Raw genomic sequence first — 21325 nt, 5'->3', positions numbered from 1 at the left:
AGACGTCGGCAAAGTGGATTCAATATCCTGAGTGGACGTCATATGACGTCCTCAGGATATTGAGCCGCTGCGCGCCCCCGGGGGCGCGCATCGCGGCGATCGTTGTAGCAGGGTGTCAGTCTGACACCCTGCAACACCGATCTAGGTAAAGAGTCTCCGACGGAAACTCTTTACCACGTGATCAGCCGTGTCCAATCACGGCCGATCATGATGTAAACAGGAAAAGCCGGTAATCGGCTTTTCCTCACTTGCGTCTGTCAGACGCGAGTAGAGGAGAGCCGATCAGCTGCTTCTCTGACAGGGGGGGTTTGTGCTGATCAATTATCAGCACTGGACCACAAGGGATGCCACTAAACCACCAGGGATGCCACTAGACCACCAGGGATGCCAATTACAAATGGATGCCAATCAGTGCCCACAATGGATGCCAATCAGTGCCCACAATGGGCATCACTGATTGGCAGGCATTATTGTTTGGCACTGATTGGCATCCATTAGTACAACACATACATTCGTGCCACCTATCAGTGCCCATCTATGCCCATCCATGCTGCCTATCCGTGCCCATCCATGCCACCACAGTGCCAACTTATCAGTGCCCGTCAGTGCAGTACCATCAGTGCCCATCCGTGAAAGAGAAAAAAAAAAAACGTACTTATTTACAATGTTTTATAACTGAAACAAAAAAAAACTTTTTTTTTTCTTCTAAATTTTCTGTCATTTTTTGGGCAGAAAATAAAAATCCCAGGAGGTGATCAAATACCACCAAAAGATAAAAATTTCATTTGGGTACAGTGTAGCATGACTGCGCAGTTGTCATTCAAAGTGCAACAGCGCTTAAAGCTGGTCTGGGCGGGAAGGTGTATAAGTGCCCTGCATGGAAGTGGTAAAAAAATAAAATTTGAGTCACTTTTATTCCTATTACAAGGAATGTAATCATCCCGTGTAATAGAAAAAGAGAACAACGGGACCCTTAAATATGAGATCTGGGGTCAAAAAGACCTCAGATCTTATATTCACACTAAAATGCAATAAATAAAAAAATAAATAAAAAAAAAAGCCCTCCCATGCTATGAGTGAAAAACTTATATAGCGCTACACATGCGAACTGAATCGCCTCTGGGCGCTTGTTTGACCAGTTCTCCTTTGACCTTAAGAGATGGGTTTTGATCTTTCTCCTAAAGGCCAAGTGGTTCTCCAACCGAATGGAGGTTGGTAAAGTGTTCCAAAGTCGAGGGCCTTGGACAGCAAAGTGGAGCCGAGTGGGGGGCCATCTTCCCCTCAGTCGACAGCCAGGCATCCACAGAAGACGCGATAGTCCCTGCCGCCACCGTCGGGTTCATTAAGCAGCGGAGATGACCGAAGCATGGCAGGTGGTCACCTCTCCCACCAACGATAAAAGTGATCTTGCGGCAAATCCGCCACGGAAACCACTTTTATCTTTGAGAAAACGCACAGTGCCATAACCCCAGTAATTAGCGTCAAAGTACCGGCGTACAGGAACTTTGTTTTGCGTGGTGGTTAACCCTTCCTTGTCGTTAAAGTGTTTTACTGCACTTAGAAGTGCCTTTTTCTCCGCTTTGTTTTATACCAACACATTTAACCACTGGTCAAGGCCAAAGTACACACACACACACACACACACACACACACACACACACACACACACTTTCAATTTGCTGGAACATTTGGACATATTTACTGCCTTGATGCAACAGACAACAATAATGAAGTGGCATCAGGCAGATGTCGGTTGCCTGTCTAGCTATAATGGAGCATTTGAGGCCACAGTGAAAAACTGGTAGACTACATGTAACATTAAAAGGGATGTGACTGTTTGGAAAATGTGTACTAGTGGGCAGGGTGGTCTTACATGGCCTTCATTCTCCATCAGACAATATTAGACAGATCCACCCTCTTGCACAGTGCACTTGGCTTATATTGAGGAGAACATCACAATTTCAGCTAAAAATTAAGCCAACATCTACCAAATACTACTCCTTGTTTTTTTAAATAAAAGGTACCGTTAAACCATAGAAAACACAGCATTTAGATACAGATCCTTTGAATGCAATGTGTTATCAAATGGCTAAAATCACTGGTAACATCATGCTTTAACCCTTTTACTGCACCTATATGGAAACTACGCTGGCAGCTTTGAGGGTGGGGGGTTTACACAAATTCCTAGGAGCTGCAGGGAATGTGTGTAAATCAATGCGGTGTCTATGCAGCGGATTGCTTCCACACACCACCGTTATTCATGCCCTCCCCCCCTCCTTTTAGACCACTTAAGTCTCATTAAAGAGAAATTGTCACCAAAGCGCACATTCAGTTCAGATCATACATTAATTTTAAAGAAATAGAATTTGTGGACTTAAAGAGGTAATTAACCCAAAAGAAAACATTTTTTATTTTGCAGCTGAACAAATCTTCGATGTGGTAGCTGCATTTGTTTTCTTTTTTTAGGCTTTAATATTTCACCTGGTGATCTGGCCAGTTAGTCTGTTGTCTTTCAACAAAACAAGCTGTCCAATAGATGTATCAGTTATAGGGTTCAGACAGACAATTTACTACCGACAGGGGTGGTGCTTTAGTCTCGGACAGGTTTTTATTGCGGTCTGTCTAATGCTGTGTTACTAGAACCCTTCCACTGTGAACTGTGATGTCTTGGAGTGGAATTTGGCTCAGTCCTGAGAAGTAAAAAAAGTATTTCACTTTATGGGGTTTGTGCCCCACAGTCACTGAAATTGTATAGACTACCATAAAGAAGCCTTTAGTTGTACTTCTATTTATGGAAAACATCTTTACCCCATAAATGATGGACCATATACAGTTGTCCAATCTGTGAGAAAAAGCCAGCCACAGCTTCACTGCCATCCTGTCGATACCTTATGGCTCGAGCCCTGCCAAAAGAAATAAAAATGCAGGTGAAATTATAACCGCTAAAATATACATTACATTATTCAAGTCTGCATTCATAAACGGCCCTTACCTGTAGCCATGTTCAGATTAAGAGCAGTTAAAATTTACTGCAGTGTATTAAATTCAGTTCTGAATAAAGGGTTCATTTAAAGCTCTGCACAGTGTCAGAACTGAACATTTAAAGTGAATTTTCCAAGCGAACAGAACATGACAATGCTAATTTTTCTATTGGATTTAGGAACTCATAAAAAAGGGACCTGAGATTAATTTGCTATGCTGTGAAAGGAACTCACTCAAAAAAAATTACATAGAAAGGTGCAAGCAAACCATAGACACAAATGCCAACATAATTGGGAGAAAAATAAATAAATTACAAACTTGATTTCAACAGATGAAGTATAGAACTAAAAGACCTAAATCTGCAAACCCAGAGGAACAGTTCATTTGTTTGCATTGTAGATGATTATTTTTACTTTTTGTATAGGTTCATTACTCTGCTAAGCCACTTTCAAAACTCTGAAAATAATCTTACAGTTTATAGTAATGCTATTTGAGTTAGAGCCCATTCACACAGGGACGACTTTGGATCCGACTTCAAGTTGCCTTAAGTCGCACTGCATGAGAAAATCAATGGAAGTGAATGGAGCCATCTTAATGTACACTACTGCAGTCGCTCCGACTTCAGAAAAGGTTCCTGTATTACTTCAATCCGACTTGTACCCATTGATTTCAATGGAAGTCGCCTCAATAGTCAGATCACTGTCATAACAGAAGCAACAATACAGGAAGAGAACATACATTTCTCAGGCAAACCCCCTCCCTCCCACAGAGCGGATTCTTATTCGATTGGCCACTGGAAAGCCTCCTGTCCTGGAGGCAACTTGAAGTTGCCTTGTAAGTTGCGCTGCGATTCATACTCAAGTAGTGTCCAAGTTGCCTCCCAAAGTCGCGCTGGAAGTCGTGTTGCTCCTGTCTGAATGGGCGCTTAATATTTGAGAAGATGCAAATCTTCAGTTTGTAAAAATATTTAGTGTTTTGTCAAAACTTGCTCTTTTTGTATCAACAAGTCATGTCATTGCTAAAAAAAAAAAAAAAAAAAAAAAAAAAAAAAAAGAGAAGGATTCATCCACTGATATATTTAGCCATTGGTGGCTTGGAGTAGGCACCAGTGGATAAGAATGCCTCAAAAATAACAAACGTTAAGCTGCGCTAAAGCTTAAACTTTTTTTTTTTAAGTTTTGGAAAAAGTGGGGATGCGTTTGCAACGCTGAAATTTTTTGCTGGATTTACCGCTGCCTGTGACCCAGTCACTGACATTCATGCTCTATATCTGTCTTAGTAATTATTGTCATCAGGACTGGAAGTGGTGGAAATTTCTAAATGTTTCACTGGAACAAGAATAGAGGGATGACCAGAATTGGGTGCACTTGCAGTGATAGAGTCTAAAGGCCCGTACACACGGTCGGACTTTTTGCCAACAAACTTCAAAATTAGCAGGTTTTCCAAAAAAATCGGACCGTGTGTACGATCCATCGGATAAACTTTTTAGTTTTCATCGGACAAAAGTTCGCTCTGCAAACAGACAAACTTTTCGGCAAGAAAGTCCGATGGTCCAAAGTCGGACAGTGTGTACAGAAATCAATCGGACTTTTGTCCCAAGTACAAATACGCATTCCTAGAACCAATGTTAAAATCAACCAACAATAGCAGAAGTTGACCAAAGGGTGGTGGGTAAAGAGCAGAAAAGTCCTGCCGTGTGTATGCTATGGGTGTGCCCAGCCAACTCCCTTCGAACAAAAATCCACAGAAAAGTTTGTTTTAAGTCCGACTGTGTGTATATGAGGCTTAAGAGAGACATTCAGTCAAGTTGAAGAGATTTGATCTTAGCTGTTGAGTCTCTGGGACAGGAGTGGACGTGAAATCTCCTGAATAGCACACCGCTAGCAAAGAAAAACCTGATGGGTTTTAACCCTTCTCTACTCTATCCGAAATAAAAATGTAGGCCGCGATTCAGATACATTGTCGTATCTTTAGTGCGGCGTAGCGCATCTCATATGCGCTACGCCGATGTAACATTGCGAGGCAAGTACTGTATTCAGAAAGCACTTGCTCCCAAAGTTACGTCGGCGTAGCTTAAATGGGCCGGCGTAAGCCCGCCTAATTCAAATAAGCAAGGCAGTGGGCGTGTAGTATTCTAATGAAACGTGACTCCATGTAAATTAAGCGCCGAACGAACGGCGCATGCGCGCGCATGCTCAGTATCACGTCGAATTTACTCCAACATACGCTGGCTCAATGCCTATGACGTAAACGTAACCTACGCCCATTCACGTACGACTTACGTAAACGACGTAAAAAATCGACGGCTGTTCCGACGTCCATACTTTGCATTGGCTGTGCCTCATATAGCAGGGGTAACTTTACGCCAAACGCAAGCCTTACGTAAACGGCGTAGCTAAATCCGACGGGCGCAAGTACGTTCGTGAATCGGCTTATCTAGGTCATTTGCATATTCGATGTGTAAATCAACGGAAGCGCTCCTTGCGGCCAGCGTAAATATGCACCCAAGATACGACGGCGTACAGCAACTTATGTCGGTCGGAGGAAGCCTTATTTCAGGCGTATCTAGTGCTGTGAATAAGGGGCATAGATACGACGGCGTATCTGGACACTTACGCCGCGTATCTGTAGATACGCCAGCGTAAGTGTTCTCTGAATCTGGGCCGTAAAGTTTAACTTTTACAAATACATCTGAATCAAAACCATATCATTTCTTACTACTATCTAGGTTAAGGATTAAAAGGATACCATTATCTCCAATTTTCTCCTTAAAAAAAAAAAAAGAAAAAAAAAAAAAAAAAAAAAAAAAAAAAAAGTGCCTTATCCCTCATGCACACTGGGTGTCAAAAGATCCTCTTTAAGAGCATTTGGCATTTTTTTGATGTCTCTAAACGCCCCTCTATGTTAGCCTGTGGGTCCATGCATTTACAGGCAGAAAAAAACAAAAAAACAAACAAACACACCACACACGATTTGCATGTTCAGGAGAGAAGCATTTGAGCAGAAAAACACCCAATGCGTATAAAACGTGCCTAAATGTGTTTAGCACTTAAGAATTCATTCATTTCAATGGCCAGAATAAATATTATAGTCAATGAAATAAATACCCAAAAGCTTGATGCACCTAAATGCTTTTGTGAAACACGGCTTTCTGTGCGTTTAAGAGCTGCCTTTCCCCTGCCAGGAGAAAAGGCATTAAGAAGAGTTGGGCAAACACCAAGTGTGCATGAGGCCTTATAGTATACAAATACAAGTCTAACAGGTTGTGTCCTTACCAGTGATTTCCCCATTCAATCATGGTTCCAGGCTGGAAGAGAAAAAAAGCATGTCCCATGTAGCACAATGGAAATGAACGATAGCTAACAATTTAACCTAGCTACATCGATTTTATTTAAAATTACAAAATGTTTTACATAATTGCAGCCAGATACAGGTGCCAGAAAATAAGTATGATCAGCTATGCCCCAGGCTATCTTCAGGTTCTGCTACTGGTAACTGCTAACCCCACAGTATTTTACTTTCATTAAATATTACCTTACTACATTATGCTGAATTACATTAGCAATCACAGAATTCTAGATATAATTCAAAGGGAGTTTGAAACTCCCATTTCCTCAAACTTTAGCAAGATCCTGTTTAGGGTACAGAACTCATACAGCTGTCACCAAGATGCTTGTATGACAATACGATTTTAAAGTTTGGCCTTGTCTAGTTTTAAGATAGCACTGAAGATGGCAGAGGACATATTGGAGGATACCTACTAAGTGGTCCAAGGAGCTAGAGCGGCAGAACTGAATTGAAACCTGATGTATTTACGAACATAGTAGATACTACCCAACAGTGGAGATTTAGTATGGTGTGAAATTGAATTTTTAAGTGTCTGAACATAAACGTAAAGGTATCCTGGCATCACAACCATATTTTTTTTTAAGTTGCATCTCTCGTGCTACAACGATTTCTATGAAATCTAGCATTCTCTCGGCTCACCAACTTTCTAGCAGATACAGCAAAATCCCAGTATTTGTGCACAAGTAGGTTTCCCAAATCCAAAAGTAGACATATTTGCCTGCAGACACAATATTATTACATGAAAAACCATGGACTATTCATGTATTTTCATAACAAAAACAACCTACCCTCAGTTGGTAGGACCTCAGCTCATATATGTTGGGCCCTTGCCTTGGGACAGGTTCATTCCAGAAGCTGAACTCCAGAAGCAGCTGATTTTTACGAGACAGCAACATGTTGCCCCGTTCTTTGCGAAACTCTGTGAACTCCTTTGAAAGACGAGAAATCACAAAATAAAGATGTAAATAAAGGCAAGAAAAGGGCATCCAATAAAAGTGGAGGCATCACTACGTGAATAATGTAATTTACTGACAAGTCAGGTTCTCGCTTATATTTAGCCAACTTTAGAAAAGACCCGTTGACATCTGAAATGGGCACTGCAAAGTATTAATTTTTTTCTACAAATCCGGTATTATTATAATACAGTACAGGATTGATATAGCACCAACAGTTTACGCAGCACTTTACAATATAAAAGGGAGACAATACAGTTACAATACAATAAACTACAACAGGATTAAGGGGGGGGGGGGGATCACTGTAGTTTACAAAAAGGAGTCTATGGTAATTGGGTACACCTGTACTGGGTGCTTGCAATATTACTTTAGGAGCAGCGCTGCATAGAGGACACCTTAAGGTGCCATAGCATACACTTATTGTGACAGCTCACTCACCTTCCCTAAAAGTTACCAGAGGTTCCAGTGAAAACTACTTTTTATATGGGATCTTGCCATAGGCCTTGGCAAACCCCGCCAATGACAATGATCAGTCCTGGCGATAGGGTGGTCAAGCACCAAACGCTGTCTTGTGGGAGGAGACACATCCCCCTGTTAATAAGTTCAAGCTCTTATAGCACTGGAAGTTAAATGTCACAATTGAGGTATGCTCTGGCACCTTTTGTTGCCAGCTATACCATGCTGGCCACAGTCTGCACTTATTTTAGGTATGCTGTAAACTACCTCTGGAAATGATCGAGTAAACTATAGGATTCCACTTTTTTTTTTTACATACATAAGCTCCGTCAAGTGCATGTTGGACAAGCTTCTTTTATATCGCGAGTGAAAACACAAAATGTATTTCAATATATAATGTATTTATTAATCCAATGCCAGCATATCTATGTTATGTGTTGTGAATGTTTTTATCCCATACATTTACTGTTACTGATTGTTTCAGCACTGTAGAAAGAGAGGAAATGTAGGGCTATAGGACTAACATTACACACAAATACCCGAGGAAGGAGAACTTAACCTAAAAGAGAAGTAATCTCACCAACTTTCACTATATAGTAGTAACTATAGGTAAGGCTTACCTTGTTTTTTCTGAGTTTACTCATCACCTCTGTCAATGCTGGATATCCTCCCTCATACCTCCACAGGTGAACTGTAATGTAACAAAGTCATGAAAGTCTGTGCACCATTCATTCTTTCAGGGATTATAAAGAAATAACATTAACCCACTTTATCCATTATTGAGAACTTTGTGTTTTTAAATGTTATTTCATTAAACAGTTTTAGAATGTATTTGGTGTGTACCATTTTTTTGTAAAAGAACACAACAATGCGCCATAGTGTCTTACCATGCGTTGTGATATGCTGCAATGCATGTCAAGGTGCGTTGGTGTGCAATGCAGAACGAATAGCACCAGACCAATGCACGGCAATGTGCCCTATTGGGCCCTAACAACAAAATTACTAGAAGGCCAATGGAATATTGTTGACTATCCCTCCTCTACACTGAAGCTGGCTCTGGGAACCCATCATGTAACTGGACCAAAGCGCCCTCAGCATTGCAGAATGGGGGTGGGAGTAGATTTAGGTATAGTTAGGATTTGACTGGAAAAAAGTGACACAGGGCCAGAAGCCATTCTGAGACAATGGGTTATACATTCACCTTCAGGAGAGTTAGACACTAGGAACAAAAAAAAAATGTTGAACAAGTAAAATAACCCCTCTCACCCCAATCATGCTTCGGTTTTGTGGCAAAGCAGCAGTAGGAGTGATTATAATACAGAGGGTGGGACTTGTGGCCCCTAAAGAGCCCCTTTATTTATTGTTAATTAAGGGACACAGGAGTCCCATAGAATTCTTAGACTGCAATGTCCCAAAGCAATACAACCGAGTGGTGGGCAACACAGGAAACACGCCAGTAAGGACCTTACTTCCAAAGCTTTTAGCAGCGGAGGCCTAAACATCTATCTGGTAAAACTTTTAGAACATGAGACAAGACAACTGACCAGGTGGCTGGATCCTTTAAACTAATGGGAAGAAGGATTTCCCTGACTCAAAGGGTTTGTAAGCCACCAAACCAGGGATAGTTTGGTCTTAAGTGTCAGGCACATGACTGTTCAGAGATTGTAAACTATTGTCCCACATAGCCAGAATTTAGAGTTGCAATTGTCTAGCTTGGGTGAAGGGGAATGCCTCAAGAGGGCCACCATCAGACCCAGGACTCTACTGCAAAAGCAGAGTGTAAGACGGCATGAAGACTGCAAAGTCCAAACATAGAAACAGGAGTTTCTCCTGTGGCAGTATCTAGAAGGAGACCTAGACACTCAAAGCGATGGGTAGGTTCCAGTGCCGACTTCTGAAGGTTCAAGATCCAACCAAATCTTTCGAGAGTCTGAACAGCTTGGTGGACATTGACAGATACGATCTATGTTGACCGTTCACTCAGTGAGAGTTCAGCCAGGTATCCCCAAATAGAATGCCATGTGAGCATAGAACAACTAGAAAATGAGCCAGCACCTTGGTGAAAACTTGAGGTGCATTGGATAACCCAAAGAGAAGGACAACATACTGGTAATGTTGGATGCCCTGAGCAAAATGTAGCAAGCATTGATGCACAGGGAAGATGTGGACATGCAGGTAGGCATCTTGACGACCACTGAGGTCAGAGTCTCCCAGAAAAGGGGAGGCAAACGCCAGGACAGCATGGAGGTCTGCTTATCATTGCAGGGACATTTGCTATGAGACATCATTACTGGGGTGGAGGTAGAGTTTAAAATTCTAGTTTGTATTCCTTCTCTCATGTGTCCGATATGCTCAGGTGTTTTTGAAAGGCCAACAGACATCCCCCCAACTCTGGCAAGTGTGGCGTTTCCTCATTGTAAGGAGGACTTGAGTGCACATTTGGAAAGTTTTGGTCTCTAAAGCTAGATAAAAACTAAATTTTCTGTAGCCTTTTTCCTTCAGATTTACCAAAAACATGCAATATGAGGTCAAACCTTAAGTGTTTCAATTTGTATGCAATCAGGCAAGCCCTTGCACTACATGGTTTTGGTAAATCTAAAGGAAATTTGACAAACAAAAGTTGTATAGTGTGTATGGGATCCAAGTCATGGACGTGGGCAAAGAGAGACAGTGTTTAGTTCCAAAGGAAAAAGGGATTTTTATTAACAGCTTACCTGTAAAATCCTTTTCTTGTAGTACATCACGGGACACAGAGCAGCATAGCCATTACATATGGGTTATATAGTGTACCTTCAGGTGATGGACACTGGCACTCTCCGACAGGAAGTTCCCTCCCTATATAACCCCCACCCATAGTGGGAGTACCTCAGTTTTGTAGCAAGCAATATGCATCCCAAAATTCCCCATAAGAGGGGTGGGAGCTCTGTGTCCCGTGATGTACTACAAGAAAAGGATTTTACAGGTAAGCTGTTAATAAAAATCCCTTTTTCTTTATCGTACATCACGGGACACAGAGCAGCATAGCCATTACATATGGGATGTCCCCAAGCAATGCTCCATGAGGGGAGGGAGACAACCAGAAAAAACCAAACAAGAGGTGCCACCGGACAAGAGGAGATTAAACTGCGGCCCGCAGTACCGCCTGCCCAAAGGCTGAGTCAGCGTTCCTCCTAACGTCCATTTGATAAAATTTTGCAAATGTGTGGACAGATGACCAGGTTGCTGCCCTGCAGACCTGAGCCATAGGGACCTGGTGATACGCTGCCCAAGAGGCACTTATAGCTCTAGTGGAATGAGCCTTAACCGATAAGGGTGGACTCTTCCCCTTCAGGCCATAGGCCTGAATAATCGTCTGCCTAATCCACTTAGCAATAGTGGCCTTAGACGCTGCCTGGCCCTTCTTGGGCCCTTCCGGCAGAATGAATAAGACGTCCGTCTTACGAATCTGGGCTGTAGCTTCCAAGTAAATCTTTACAGCTCTAACTACATCCAAGGAATGTAGTAACCTCTCTTCCTTAGAAGAAGGCTTTGGAAAAAATGATGGAAGAATCACATCTTGATTAAGGTGAAAATTTGATACCACCTTAGGCAGGAAGGACGGAAGCGGCCGCAAAACGACCCTGTCCTTATGCAATAATAAATAAGGTGCCTTACATGACAAGGCTGCCAACTCCGACACCCTTCTGGCGGATGCCATGGCCACCAGAAACACTAGTTTCCTAGTCAAAAGGACCAAAGGAATCACGGACAAGGGCTCAAAGGGCTGCCTTTGCAAGGCCGATAGAACCAAATTTAGATCCCAAGGATACAGGGGAGCTTTAATCGGGGGATTCACCCGAATAACACCTTGTAAAAAGGATTTCATTAAGGAATGGGCAGCCAACGATCTCTGGAAGAAGACCGACAAGGCAGACACCTGCCCCTTGATTGTGCCGACCGCCAAACCTTTTTCCACTCCCAACTGTAAAAACTCCAGGATTCTCCCAATAGTATATTTGCGGGGATCCCATTTCCTGGTTTCACACCAGGTAATATAGGCCTTCCACACCCTATAGTATATTAACCTGGAAACTGGTTTTCTTGCGTTTATAAGGGTAGAAACGACCTGCCCTGAAAGGCCTCTGTTTCTGAGAATCAGGGACTCAGCCGCCAGGCCGTTAAATTTAGGGCCTGTAAGGCAGGGTGGTAGAATGGCCCTTGTGAGAGGAGGTCCGGACGTAGAGGGAGGACCCAAGGCTCCTCTACGGTCATCCTTTTTATCAAGGAGTACCAAGGTCTTCGGGGCCACTAGAATCGCTGGCTTGCGTTCCCTTTGAATTCTGTGAAGAAGACGGGGTAGCATCCGTATTGGAGGGAAGGCATAGATCAGCGCAAACTGATGCCAAGGACACACCAAGGCATCTGTCCCGCAGGCCAATGGATCCCTCGTTCGAGAGACAAAGTTTGCTACTTTGGCATTGAATCTGGACGCCATAATGTCCACCTCCGGAGTACCCCACTTCCGGCAAATGACCTGGAACACTTCGGGATGGAGGGACCACTCCCCTGGGGACATCTGTTGGCGGCTGAGGAAGTCCGCTTGCCAATTGTCCACCCCGGGGATAAAGATAGCTGAGATGCAGGGGACATGGGCTTCTGCCCATGAAAAGATCCGATCTACCTCCCTTTGGGCTGCCTGACTCCTGGTGCCACCCTGGTGGTTTATATAAGCTACGGCAGTGGCATTGTCGGATTGTACCCTTACTGGGGAGCCCTGCAGAACCTCCGTCCAGCCCAAAAGAGCCAACCGAGCTGCTCGGATCTCTAAGACATTTATGGGTAGGGCTGATTCTGCCCTTGACCATTTCCCCTGTAGGGTTAAATCGTCTAGGACTGCACCCCAACCTGATAGGCTGGCGTCCGTGGTTACTATCCTCCATGAGGGGGGATTGAACGATCTTCCTTTCAGAAGATTTTTTGTGACTAGCCACCAACACAGGCTCTGCCTTACCGCATAGGGAAGGGAAATGGGAAGATCCAAGGCCTGGAGTCTTTTGTCCCAGGCCGCGAGAATTGCTCTCTGTAGCCTCCGAGAATGGATCTGGGCATAGGGCACTGCCTCGAAGGTGGCCACTAGCTTTCCCAACAGGCGCATGCAGAGGCGTATAGATGGCCTTGTGCTGCTTAGGACTATGTGGATTAACTCCCTTATCGAGTCCACTCTGGACTGGGGCAGGAAGATCCGTTGTTGTCTTGTATCTAAAATCAGACCTAGATACTCCAACCTTCTTGTGGGCTGTAAAGCCGATTTGTCCCGGTTTAGAACCCAACCCAGGGACTCTAGGCAGTTTACTGCTAGCAACACTGCCCGATTTAGACCGGCCGCTGAGTGGTCGACTACCAGAAGATCGTCTAGGTAGGCCATGATCAGAATGCCCTGTTCTCTTAGGATGGCTAATACGGGGGCCAGGATCTTCGTAAAAACCCGAGGGGCCGTGGCTAGTCCGAACGGAAGAGCCACGAACTGATAATGCCGATAGTTTAGGGCAAAACGCAGATACCTGTAATGGCCTGGGAAAATCGGAACGTGCAGGTATGCGTCCTTTATATCGATGGAGGCCAAGAACTCCTTTCCTTGGAGGGCGGCCACCACCGAACGAATGGACTCCATTCGAAAAGACCGGACTCTTAAAAAGCGGTTTAATAACTTTAGGTCCAGAATAGGCCTGACGTCGCCGTTTGGCTTCGGGACAACGAAGAGGTTTGAGTAAAACCCTTGTCCTTGCTCCCCTGCTGGTACTTCCATAATCACTCCTTGAGACAGGAGTCGCTCTAGGGCAGACAGAAGCGATGCCTGTCTCTGAGGGTCGCCTGGAAGTCTTGACATTTGAAAGTGAGGAGGGGGGAACTCCCGAAACTCCAGCTTGTACCCCTGAGTTACTGAGGACAGAACCCATTGGTCGGTAACTTGGGCCCCCCACAACTCTGAGAACAACCGGAGTCTTCCCCCCACTCGAGAGAGTGGGGGCGCCCCTTCACAAGGCTGCCTTAGGGGCAGCCTTAACCGGCTTACGGTTCCACGGTCTCTTGTTCCCTGCAGCTTGCCCCTGGGGCCTGTTTGCAGCTGCGCGTCCAGGAGGCCGTCGATACTGCCTAGAGAATGAGGGCCCTGGAACTGGAGAGGTTGGGCGCTTAAAAGAGGGACCTCGGAACCTTTTCTTAACCGGCAAAAGGGTGCTCTTACCACTAGAGATATTTTGAATATATTTGTCAAGATCTTCTCCAAACAATCTCTCTCCTTGAAAGGAGAATCCTGTAAGGAGTTTTTTGCAGGGGGTTTCTGCAGACCAGTTCTTTAACCAAAGTAATCTTCTCATGTGGACCAAATACAGGGATAGGCGGGACGCCTGTTGGATTGAATCCTTGATAGCGTCTACCGCGAAACATAAGGCTCTAGGTAGATCGGCTAGGTCCTGAGCCTGTTGAGCCGGGAGGTCCTTTAGGGCCTGCTTGGCCTGGTCTTTTAAAGCCTGGCAGACGCCAATGGCAGCTACAGCTGGCTGGACCACTGCCCCCGCCGTGGAAAAGGATGCCTTTAGTAAGGTCTCAAGCCTTTTATCCACAGGATCTTTGAACATGTGAATATTGTCCACTGGACATGTTAAAGCTTTATTGACACATGATATGGCTGCGTCAACAGTGGGGACAGCCCATTTTTTTGAAAACTCCTCCTCTAAAGGGTACATAACTGCGAACCTTTTAGGAGGCAAAAAAATCCTGTCTGGCTTAACCCAGTCCTGAAATATCAGGTCCTTTAACAAAGGATGGACCGGGAACACCAGGTTGGCTTGGGGCGCTTTTAGGGAGCCCAATGAGGACACAGCGGAGGCCAGAGGCTGAGGCAAAGGCATTTTAAAAGCTGACCGTACCATATCCGTTAAGGACTGAACCCACAATTTTTCTGCGTGAGAAGCTGAAAAAGGTTCTTCTATAGTAGAATCTTCAGAACCCAAATGGTCCAGATGATCCTCAGCCTGGTCTCCTGTATCTTCCAATTCCTCAGTGGAAAGGACATCTTCCTCAGGAGATTCAAACCTGGGAGACGGGGACCTAGCCCGCTTCTTCCCGGATAAAGAGGCCGTAATAAGAGCGGCCATCCTCTTTTCAAATCCACCCAAGGTGGAGGCTAACATCTCTTCCGTGACATAGGAAGGAGTTGGTTGAATAGGGCCCGCCATAGCACCTAGCAACCCCGATGGCTCACCCAGGGCAGCAACCTCCGGATCCTCCGGGGAGGTAGGGGCAGGTGGATTCTGGGAAATATCCTCCGAGCCCGATGGGGAACCCTTCGGCTTTTTAACACCTTTAGCATTTTTAGCGTTCCCTGCACCCTTAGGAGCCATAATAACAAATCTGAGATACTCCGCTAATATACAACTAACTGTAATAGCTGGAGAAAAACACACATTTAAATAAATGAGGAAAAAAAAAAAAATTTTAGGCTAGGGTAATGTTAGACAGAAACTAAACTTCCCAAAACCTAACAAGAGATAGCAATATTGAGCCCCAAGGGCTTAATCATATCCTAATATTGCTTCCCTTAATGCTGGGCTAAGAGAGTACCAAATACTAAGTACTCTGACTGCTACTTAGTACACCGGCTTTTCAGAGAAAATATGAGCTTAAACAGCTCTCAGGAAGCAGGAAGAAGAATCCATGTGGGGAGAGGAGCCCGGGAGCTGCTGGAGACACACAGACATCAGGAAGTAAGTAATTTAAACCTGACATGCTCCCTTTTACATTTCATGGAGCAAAACACCTTGTAGCAGCAGCAGCAGTCTATTAGCCCAGCCAGAGGAACAGTATACCTGGGTGTTTGAGCCATCCAGTCATGCAGACTTTGTGGTTTCTCTTTTAGCCCATGCACAGAGGCATAAAAAAGGCTTTTCCCCAGAGTCCCCTGTGGGGAGCCCACTGACAAACCAAGTTCCGTAGGCCCCCCGCTTACCTTTCCACGCCGCAGGGTATTGCTCATGCAAGAGGCCCAATCTTCCCCCTTCACCGTGGGTATGGTCATAGACCTTCAGGGACCGGGGTCCAAGTCAGGAACACCACACACCTGGACCTATACAGCACTACTGGCAGCAGGTATTCATAGGTTAAAAAAACCCAGTCCTGGAACCCAGAGTCCAGCCCTCCAAGGAGAGGCATTATAGGCAAAACCCCATCCACGAATTGGGGCCCGGGTACCGTCCACTTTGGCTATGAAGCACCTTGGACGGATCCGGTCGGCTGGCCCTGGTCCCAAGGACAAACTGCAGGCACAACCTTCAACGTGCACCAACACCTAAGACACTGGCGAAAAAACTGAGGTACTCCCACTATGGGTGGGGGTTATATAGGGAGGGAACTTCCTGTCGGAGAGTGCCAGTGTCCATCACCTGAAGGTACACTATATAACCCATATGTAATGGCTATGCTGCTCTGTGTCCCGTGATGTACGATAAAGAAAAAAGGTTTTCTGGAGTTAAGCCTTTGCTTTCTTTTGCTGGGGCAAAAGGGGCAGTAATGAGGAACAGCCAATCTGGAAATCGGTCTTGGCTCTGCACTGAACAAAGTAACTTGATTGAAAAAAAAAAAAAAAAAAAAAAAAAAAAAAAAAAAAAAAAAAACAACACTGTGGTTGCTTTTCTCCACAGTCTTCCATTCTCACAAAAAACTAGCTTGGAAGGTGTTATAATGCCCGTTTAACTTTTTTGTTGTTGTCATTGCCAGTATCCAATTCTTCAGAAGTTGTCAGTATAACTCAGTGTCTCAGAATTACTTCTGACCATGTGTACCTTAATCAACAATTAGACAAGTTTATACTACTTTACACATGTCATGTGAACATTTCAGGGGCTGGCAATGAAAATAAAAATGCTAGCTGCCCAACAGTTCTGATCCACTAGTCCCTAAGGTGTCCTTTTATGAAAAGTGTGGTAAAATACCGCTATTCATTTCCCAGGCATTTTAGGGGAGATTGCTCTCCTCTGAGTGCCCGTTTATGAAGATATGTAGATCAGTTCTCATGTTGAGATGAGGAGCAATCTACAAATGCCTGGAAATTCCTGAGAACGGCTCCTCTCACTATAATCTCACGTGATGTAGCGGTATTACAGTATGAGGAAGTGAAAAATACAAAAGTTGAACACGAATCAGCACACATTATACACCACATATTAATAAAATAATAAAGTTACATTCCCACCAAACAATATACATTAACCTTATTAACCACTTTACATCCGAGGACATCCTCGGCTTTGTGCAGCGATATCTGAATGATGCCTGCAGCTACAGGCATCACCATCTTCAGCCGGCGATTCTGTGCAACATAAGAACGATCATAGCGGCGGTTCCGCCGCTTAATCGTTCTTATAGGCGGCGGGAGGGGACACCCCCCCCCTCCCGCCGCCATCCGGTGCTTCTCTGGGCTCTCCCGTGCCATCGGGGGCCCAGAGAGCGAATCGGCCGGCATTCGCTGGGAAAGCATAGAGATGACTGGTGACCAGATGGTCACCAGTCATCTCTATGACCTTCGGAGGTCCGGGCGCAACATTATGACGTCACGCCCAGTACCCGGAAGTAAACAAAGCCGCAATCGCGGCTGTCGGCATTAGATCGGTGAATTATTTTCACCGATCTAATGCTTGTAAGCCTGAAGGAGAGATGTGGGGTCTTATTGACCCCACATCTCTCCATAAAGAGGACCTGTCACAGTGATTCCTATTACAAGGGATGTTTACATTCCTTGTAATAGGAAATAAAAGTGATCAAAAAATAAAATAAAAATGTAAAATAAAAGTGTTAATAAAAAAAATGAAGTAAAATAAAAATTAAAATTTTTAATTTATTTTTTAAAACGCCCCTGTCCCTGGTAGCTCGCGCTTAGAAGTGAACTTGCATGCAAGTCCCGCCACACATATGCAAACTCCCTTCGAACCCCACATGTGAGGTATCGTCGCGTGTGTTAGAGCGTGTGCAACAATTCTAGTACTAGACCTCCTCTGTAACTCGAAAATAGTAACCTGTAAAAAAAATTAAAGCGTCGCCTATGGAGATTTTTAAGTACCGAAGTTTGGCGCCATTCCATGAGTGCGTGCAATATTAAAGTGTGACATGTTAGGTATCTATTTACTCGGCGTAACATCATCTTTCACATTATACAAAAAAATTGGGCTAACTTTACGGTTTTGTTATGTTTGAATCTATGATTTTCCCCCAAAAAAGGCATTTGAACAATTACTGCGCAAATACCGTGCGAGAAAAAAAAGTTGCAATGACCGCCATTTTATTCCCTATGGTGTCTGCAAAAAAAATAATAATATATATAAATGTTTGGGCAAACACACACACACACACACACACACACACACACACACACACACTATAAATTCCTAACCTGCTCATTTTAGGGTGTGTAATAGTGGAGATGATGTGTTCTGACTGTAGGGGCTTGTGTGTGAAGCATGGAAGTCAAAACACTTCCTTCTGTCTCCACAATACTCAGCCAGCTTTGGCTTCTCTCTCCGATTCTCCACCTCTGAGTTGGTGAATCAGAAAGTGAGAATTCTGTCACAGATCGCCATTGAGGTGCTGAGATCGCACCTTCATAAACTATCTGTTTCTGTGACAGTCAGTTACAGAATCTCACTGTGCTGCGATAATCAGTGGAGAACATGTTCTCAGCTGATTACCTCAGTTTCATAAACTGTATATGACCTGAGATGAGCAGTGAGAGTCGGGATCACAAAAGGACACCTTAACTTTAAAATCACTGACCCTGAACAAACATGCACAATAAGAAAGCTAATACTCCTAATCTGCATACCGATTCCAGGTCAGCTTATTGAAGTAAGAAAGACAGAATTTTGGACATATTTCTAACATTTTATCTGCTTGTTCCTTCACATTTTTTTTTTTTTTAATTGTGTTATAATTTTGCAGATTTGCTACTAGTAGTAGCAACTCCATGCTATGACACAATGGAAATACATTGTTTTCAAAGAGATTGCCAATTTATAGGCTCGATTTGTTTGGAGAAGAAATAAAGCACAACCACTGTAAAGTACAGCAAAGCAGGAAGAGCATTTATATGCAACGTGCATGAGGCTCCTCCTCGTACAGTCAATCACAAACTGTACATAAAAACAAGGTGTTCAAAACATTAATAGACAGACATTTTACTGCTCCCCAACTGTTACCACCTTTAGCTGCAGAGACAGCAGCCACTGGTATACACATGCCATGGCCACAGCAGTATTTAAACCTCCCACTGCTTTTGATGGGCAAAGTGCCCTGAAAACACAACCTAATCAAGTTCTTGGGGCTGCTCTGCAAGCACCCTGTAACAGTGGGAGACTGCCCACATTACACTAGCGCAGGTTTCAAGCAGGAGGTGAAGGGGTGATATAATGCCTCCTCACCACCCACCTGTTAAATGCGCTCTTAAGAGCGATCCACATTAGTGGCTAGTGTGAATAACCCCGTAAAGTAGCACTTCGCATTAGAGCACACCACTATGTTAAGCATTTGGTTTTTAAATGAGCAATTCAATATTAAGTGATGCCAAGAGGCTTGCACTTGCCTGCCTGATCTTGTTCTCCATACCATGTATTCCACGTGCCTACAAGCGTACAGGGATACTCGTCACCTGCATGGATCTTTGGCAATACCTCTTCGCTTAAATACAACAAAGGTAAAACAATTTTACGTTAGATGATTACAGCAATTATGGAGCACTTCGTAAACAGTTGAGTACATTTGTTGACGGTTTTATTTGCGCTAACCGTTTATTTTTATTTATAAAATAATATTGCGAACCCCTCCATGATCAGAACAAACTGTACACAGGTTAAAGTGATATTAAAAGTCTCACCTTTTTTTGTTGTTTAACAATGACAAACATGTTATATACTTACATGCTGCCCAGATCCTCTTCTCATGTCCCGTTGGCACACCTGGTCCCTCCCTCCTGCCGATTGCCCCAACAACAATCAGCTTGCTATGGGGCACCCAAGCGGAGCCGCTGCTCTGTGCCTATTCAGACATGGAGCAATGGCTTGGACCCGCCACCCTCTTTTTTCTCATTGACAGCAGTGGGAGCCAATGGCACACTACTGCTGTCTCAGCCAATGAGCAGGTAAAGTCTCAGACAGCCGAGACTCATTCAATAGCACTAGATCTAGATGGGGCTCAGGTAAGTATTAGAGGGGCTGCTGCACACAGGTTTCTTAATGCATTAAGATACAAAACCTCCTGCCTTTAGATCCACTTTAATTAGCACTTGTGTATAAAAAAAAATATATATATATATATATATATATATATATATATATATTCAATTGAGGCACATATAGGAGAGAAAGGGGAAAGAAAAACTACAATAGTGTAGTTCCACCTTTTACCATGTACCCCCCAGTTTAAAACATCCCATAAGGTAATGCTCGTACAGGAGATCACATATATATGAGCAGAGTAAGGAGAAGATATCACCAGTTCACCGCTGTCCTCCACGTCTAGGGGCAGCGCGCGTGCTGTACAGCGTTTGTATTGATGCACGGTGATTGGTCAGCGGTGGAATGCAATGGAACGAAATCTTCTTCCTTCCTTGTGGTGGTGCCGTTGTAGCCACACTCTGACGCGTTTCGTCACTTCCGACTTCGCCCTCTGCTGAAGTCGGAAGTGACGAAACGCATCAGTGTGTGGCGTGGCTACTTTTTGCCGAATCGCAAAAAGTACTCTGGTCTTTGACCTGCAATATGGTCCAGGGGTTAAGTGGTTAATGGGACTTTTTTTAAAAAAAAATATTTTTATTAAAATTTTCTTTATGGTGGTCATCACTAGAGAGAATATTATCACATACTAATTGGATGGTATATGGACTCTGTTTATATATGCCACTTTTTAAAAAAAAAATGTTTTATGGTATACACATATGTTGATGATTTGTCATTTTGATTCTCGTTATAAGAATCCTTTTCACATTTAGCGCTACACTTTTCCACGAAAGGCAAGTGGTTATGGACTTATCTTTGTGGTACAGCAAAGGCTCATGTACATAGTTTATTTTTTTTTTCTCATGAGCGCCTTTTCTTCATTAAAGTCATTGCGAGTCCACGCAGCTTAATAGCACAAGAAAGCCAATTGCAACCAGTGTCCGGAGTTTATTTACATGAGCCCTTACGGTTAGTGTACATGGGAATTTCATATCAGTATGAAGTAAGTTTGATTGTAAACTGCTTCAAGAGATTCAATGAAATATTCAATTATTGAATTCCACATACATCAAAAAATGTTTCACAAAATGATGTCAGGTGAGCCACCAAGGCCCATGTATACTGGCTCTAAGTGATGTTAACTCAAGTAAGAGCTCAACAACATCAAACACAGAAGGGAGTCAAATGTAGTATTTCACACAGTTTCTTTGAGTTGCATTGCCTCTCGATTGCTTATGTAGCTGCTTCTGAACTGCTTTTGAAGAGGTAAAGAAGCAGTTCAGCCACAAACCTACGCCTGTGTACATGAGCCCCAAGCCATCATGTGGGTAAATAAGACTAAAT

The 21325-nt window shown here is 43.8% G+C and overlaps 1 protein-coding gene across 1 annotated transcript in view; it reads right to left on the bottom strand.

Moving 5' to 3' along the window:
* Positions 1-21325, bottom strand: part of NIPSNAP2 (nipsnap homolog 2) — a 41415-nt gene that overhangs the window by 10359 nt on the left and 9731 nt on the right. The window contains exons 4-8 of the mRNA XM_040336755.1: positions 19351-19445; positions 8363-8433; positions 7119-7259; positions 6258-6289; positions 2809-2903 (exon numbers count right to left, since the gene is read on the bottom strand). Of these exons, the coding sequence (XP_040192689.1) occupies positions 2809-2903; positions 6258-6289; positions 7119-7259; positions 8363-8433; positions 19351-19445 (434 nt within the window). The remainder of the gene's footprint in view (positions 1-2808; positions 2904-6257; positions 6290-7118; positions 7260-8362; positions 8434-19350; positions 19446-21325) is intronic.

This window comes from Rana temporaria, chromosome 2 (genome assembly GCF_905171775.1).
Source record: "Rana temporaria chromosome 2, aRanTem1.1, whole genome shotgun sequence".
In the NCBI taxonomy this organism is placed as follows: domain Eukaryota; kingdom Metazoa; phylum Chordata; class Amphibia; order Anura; family Ranidae; genus Rana; species Rana temporaria.
The sequence above is the reverse complement of the archived record's forward strand: the minus strand, read 5'-3'. Positions and strand labels throughout refer to the sequence as shown.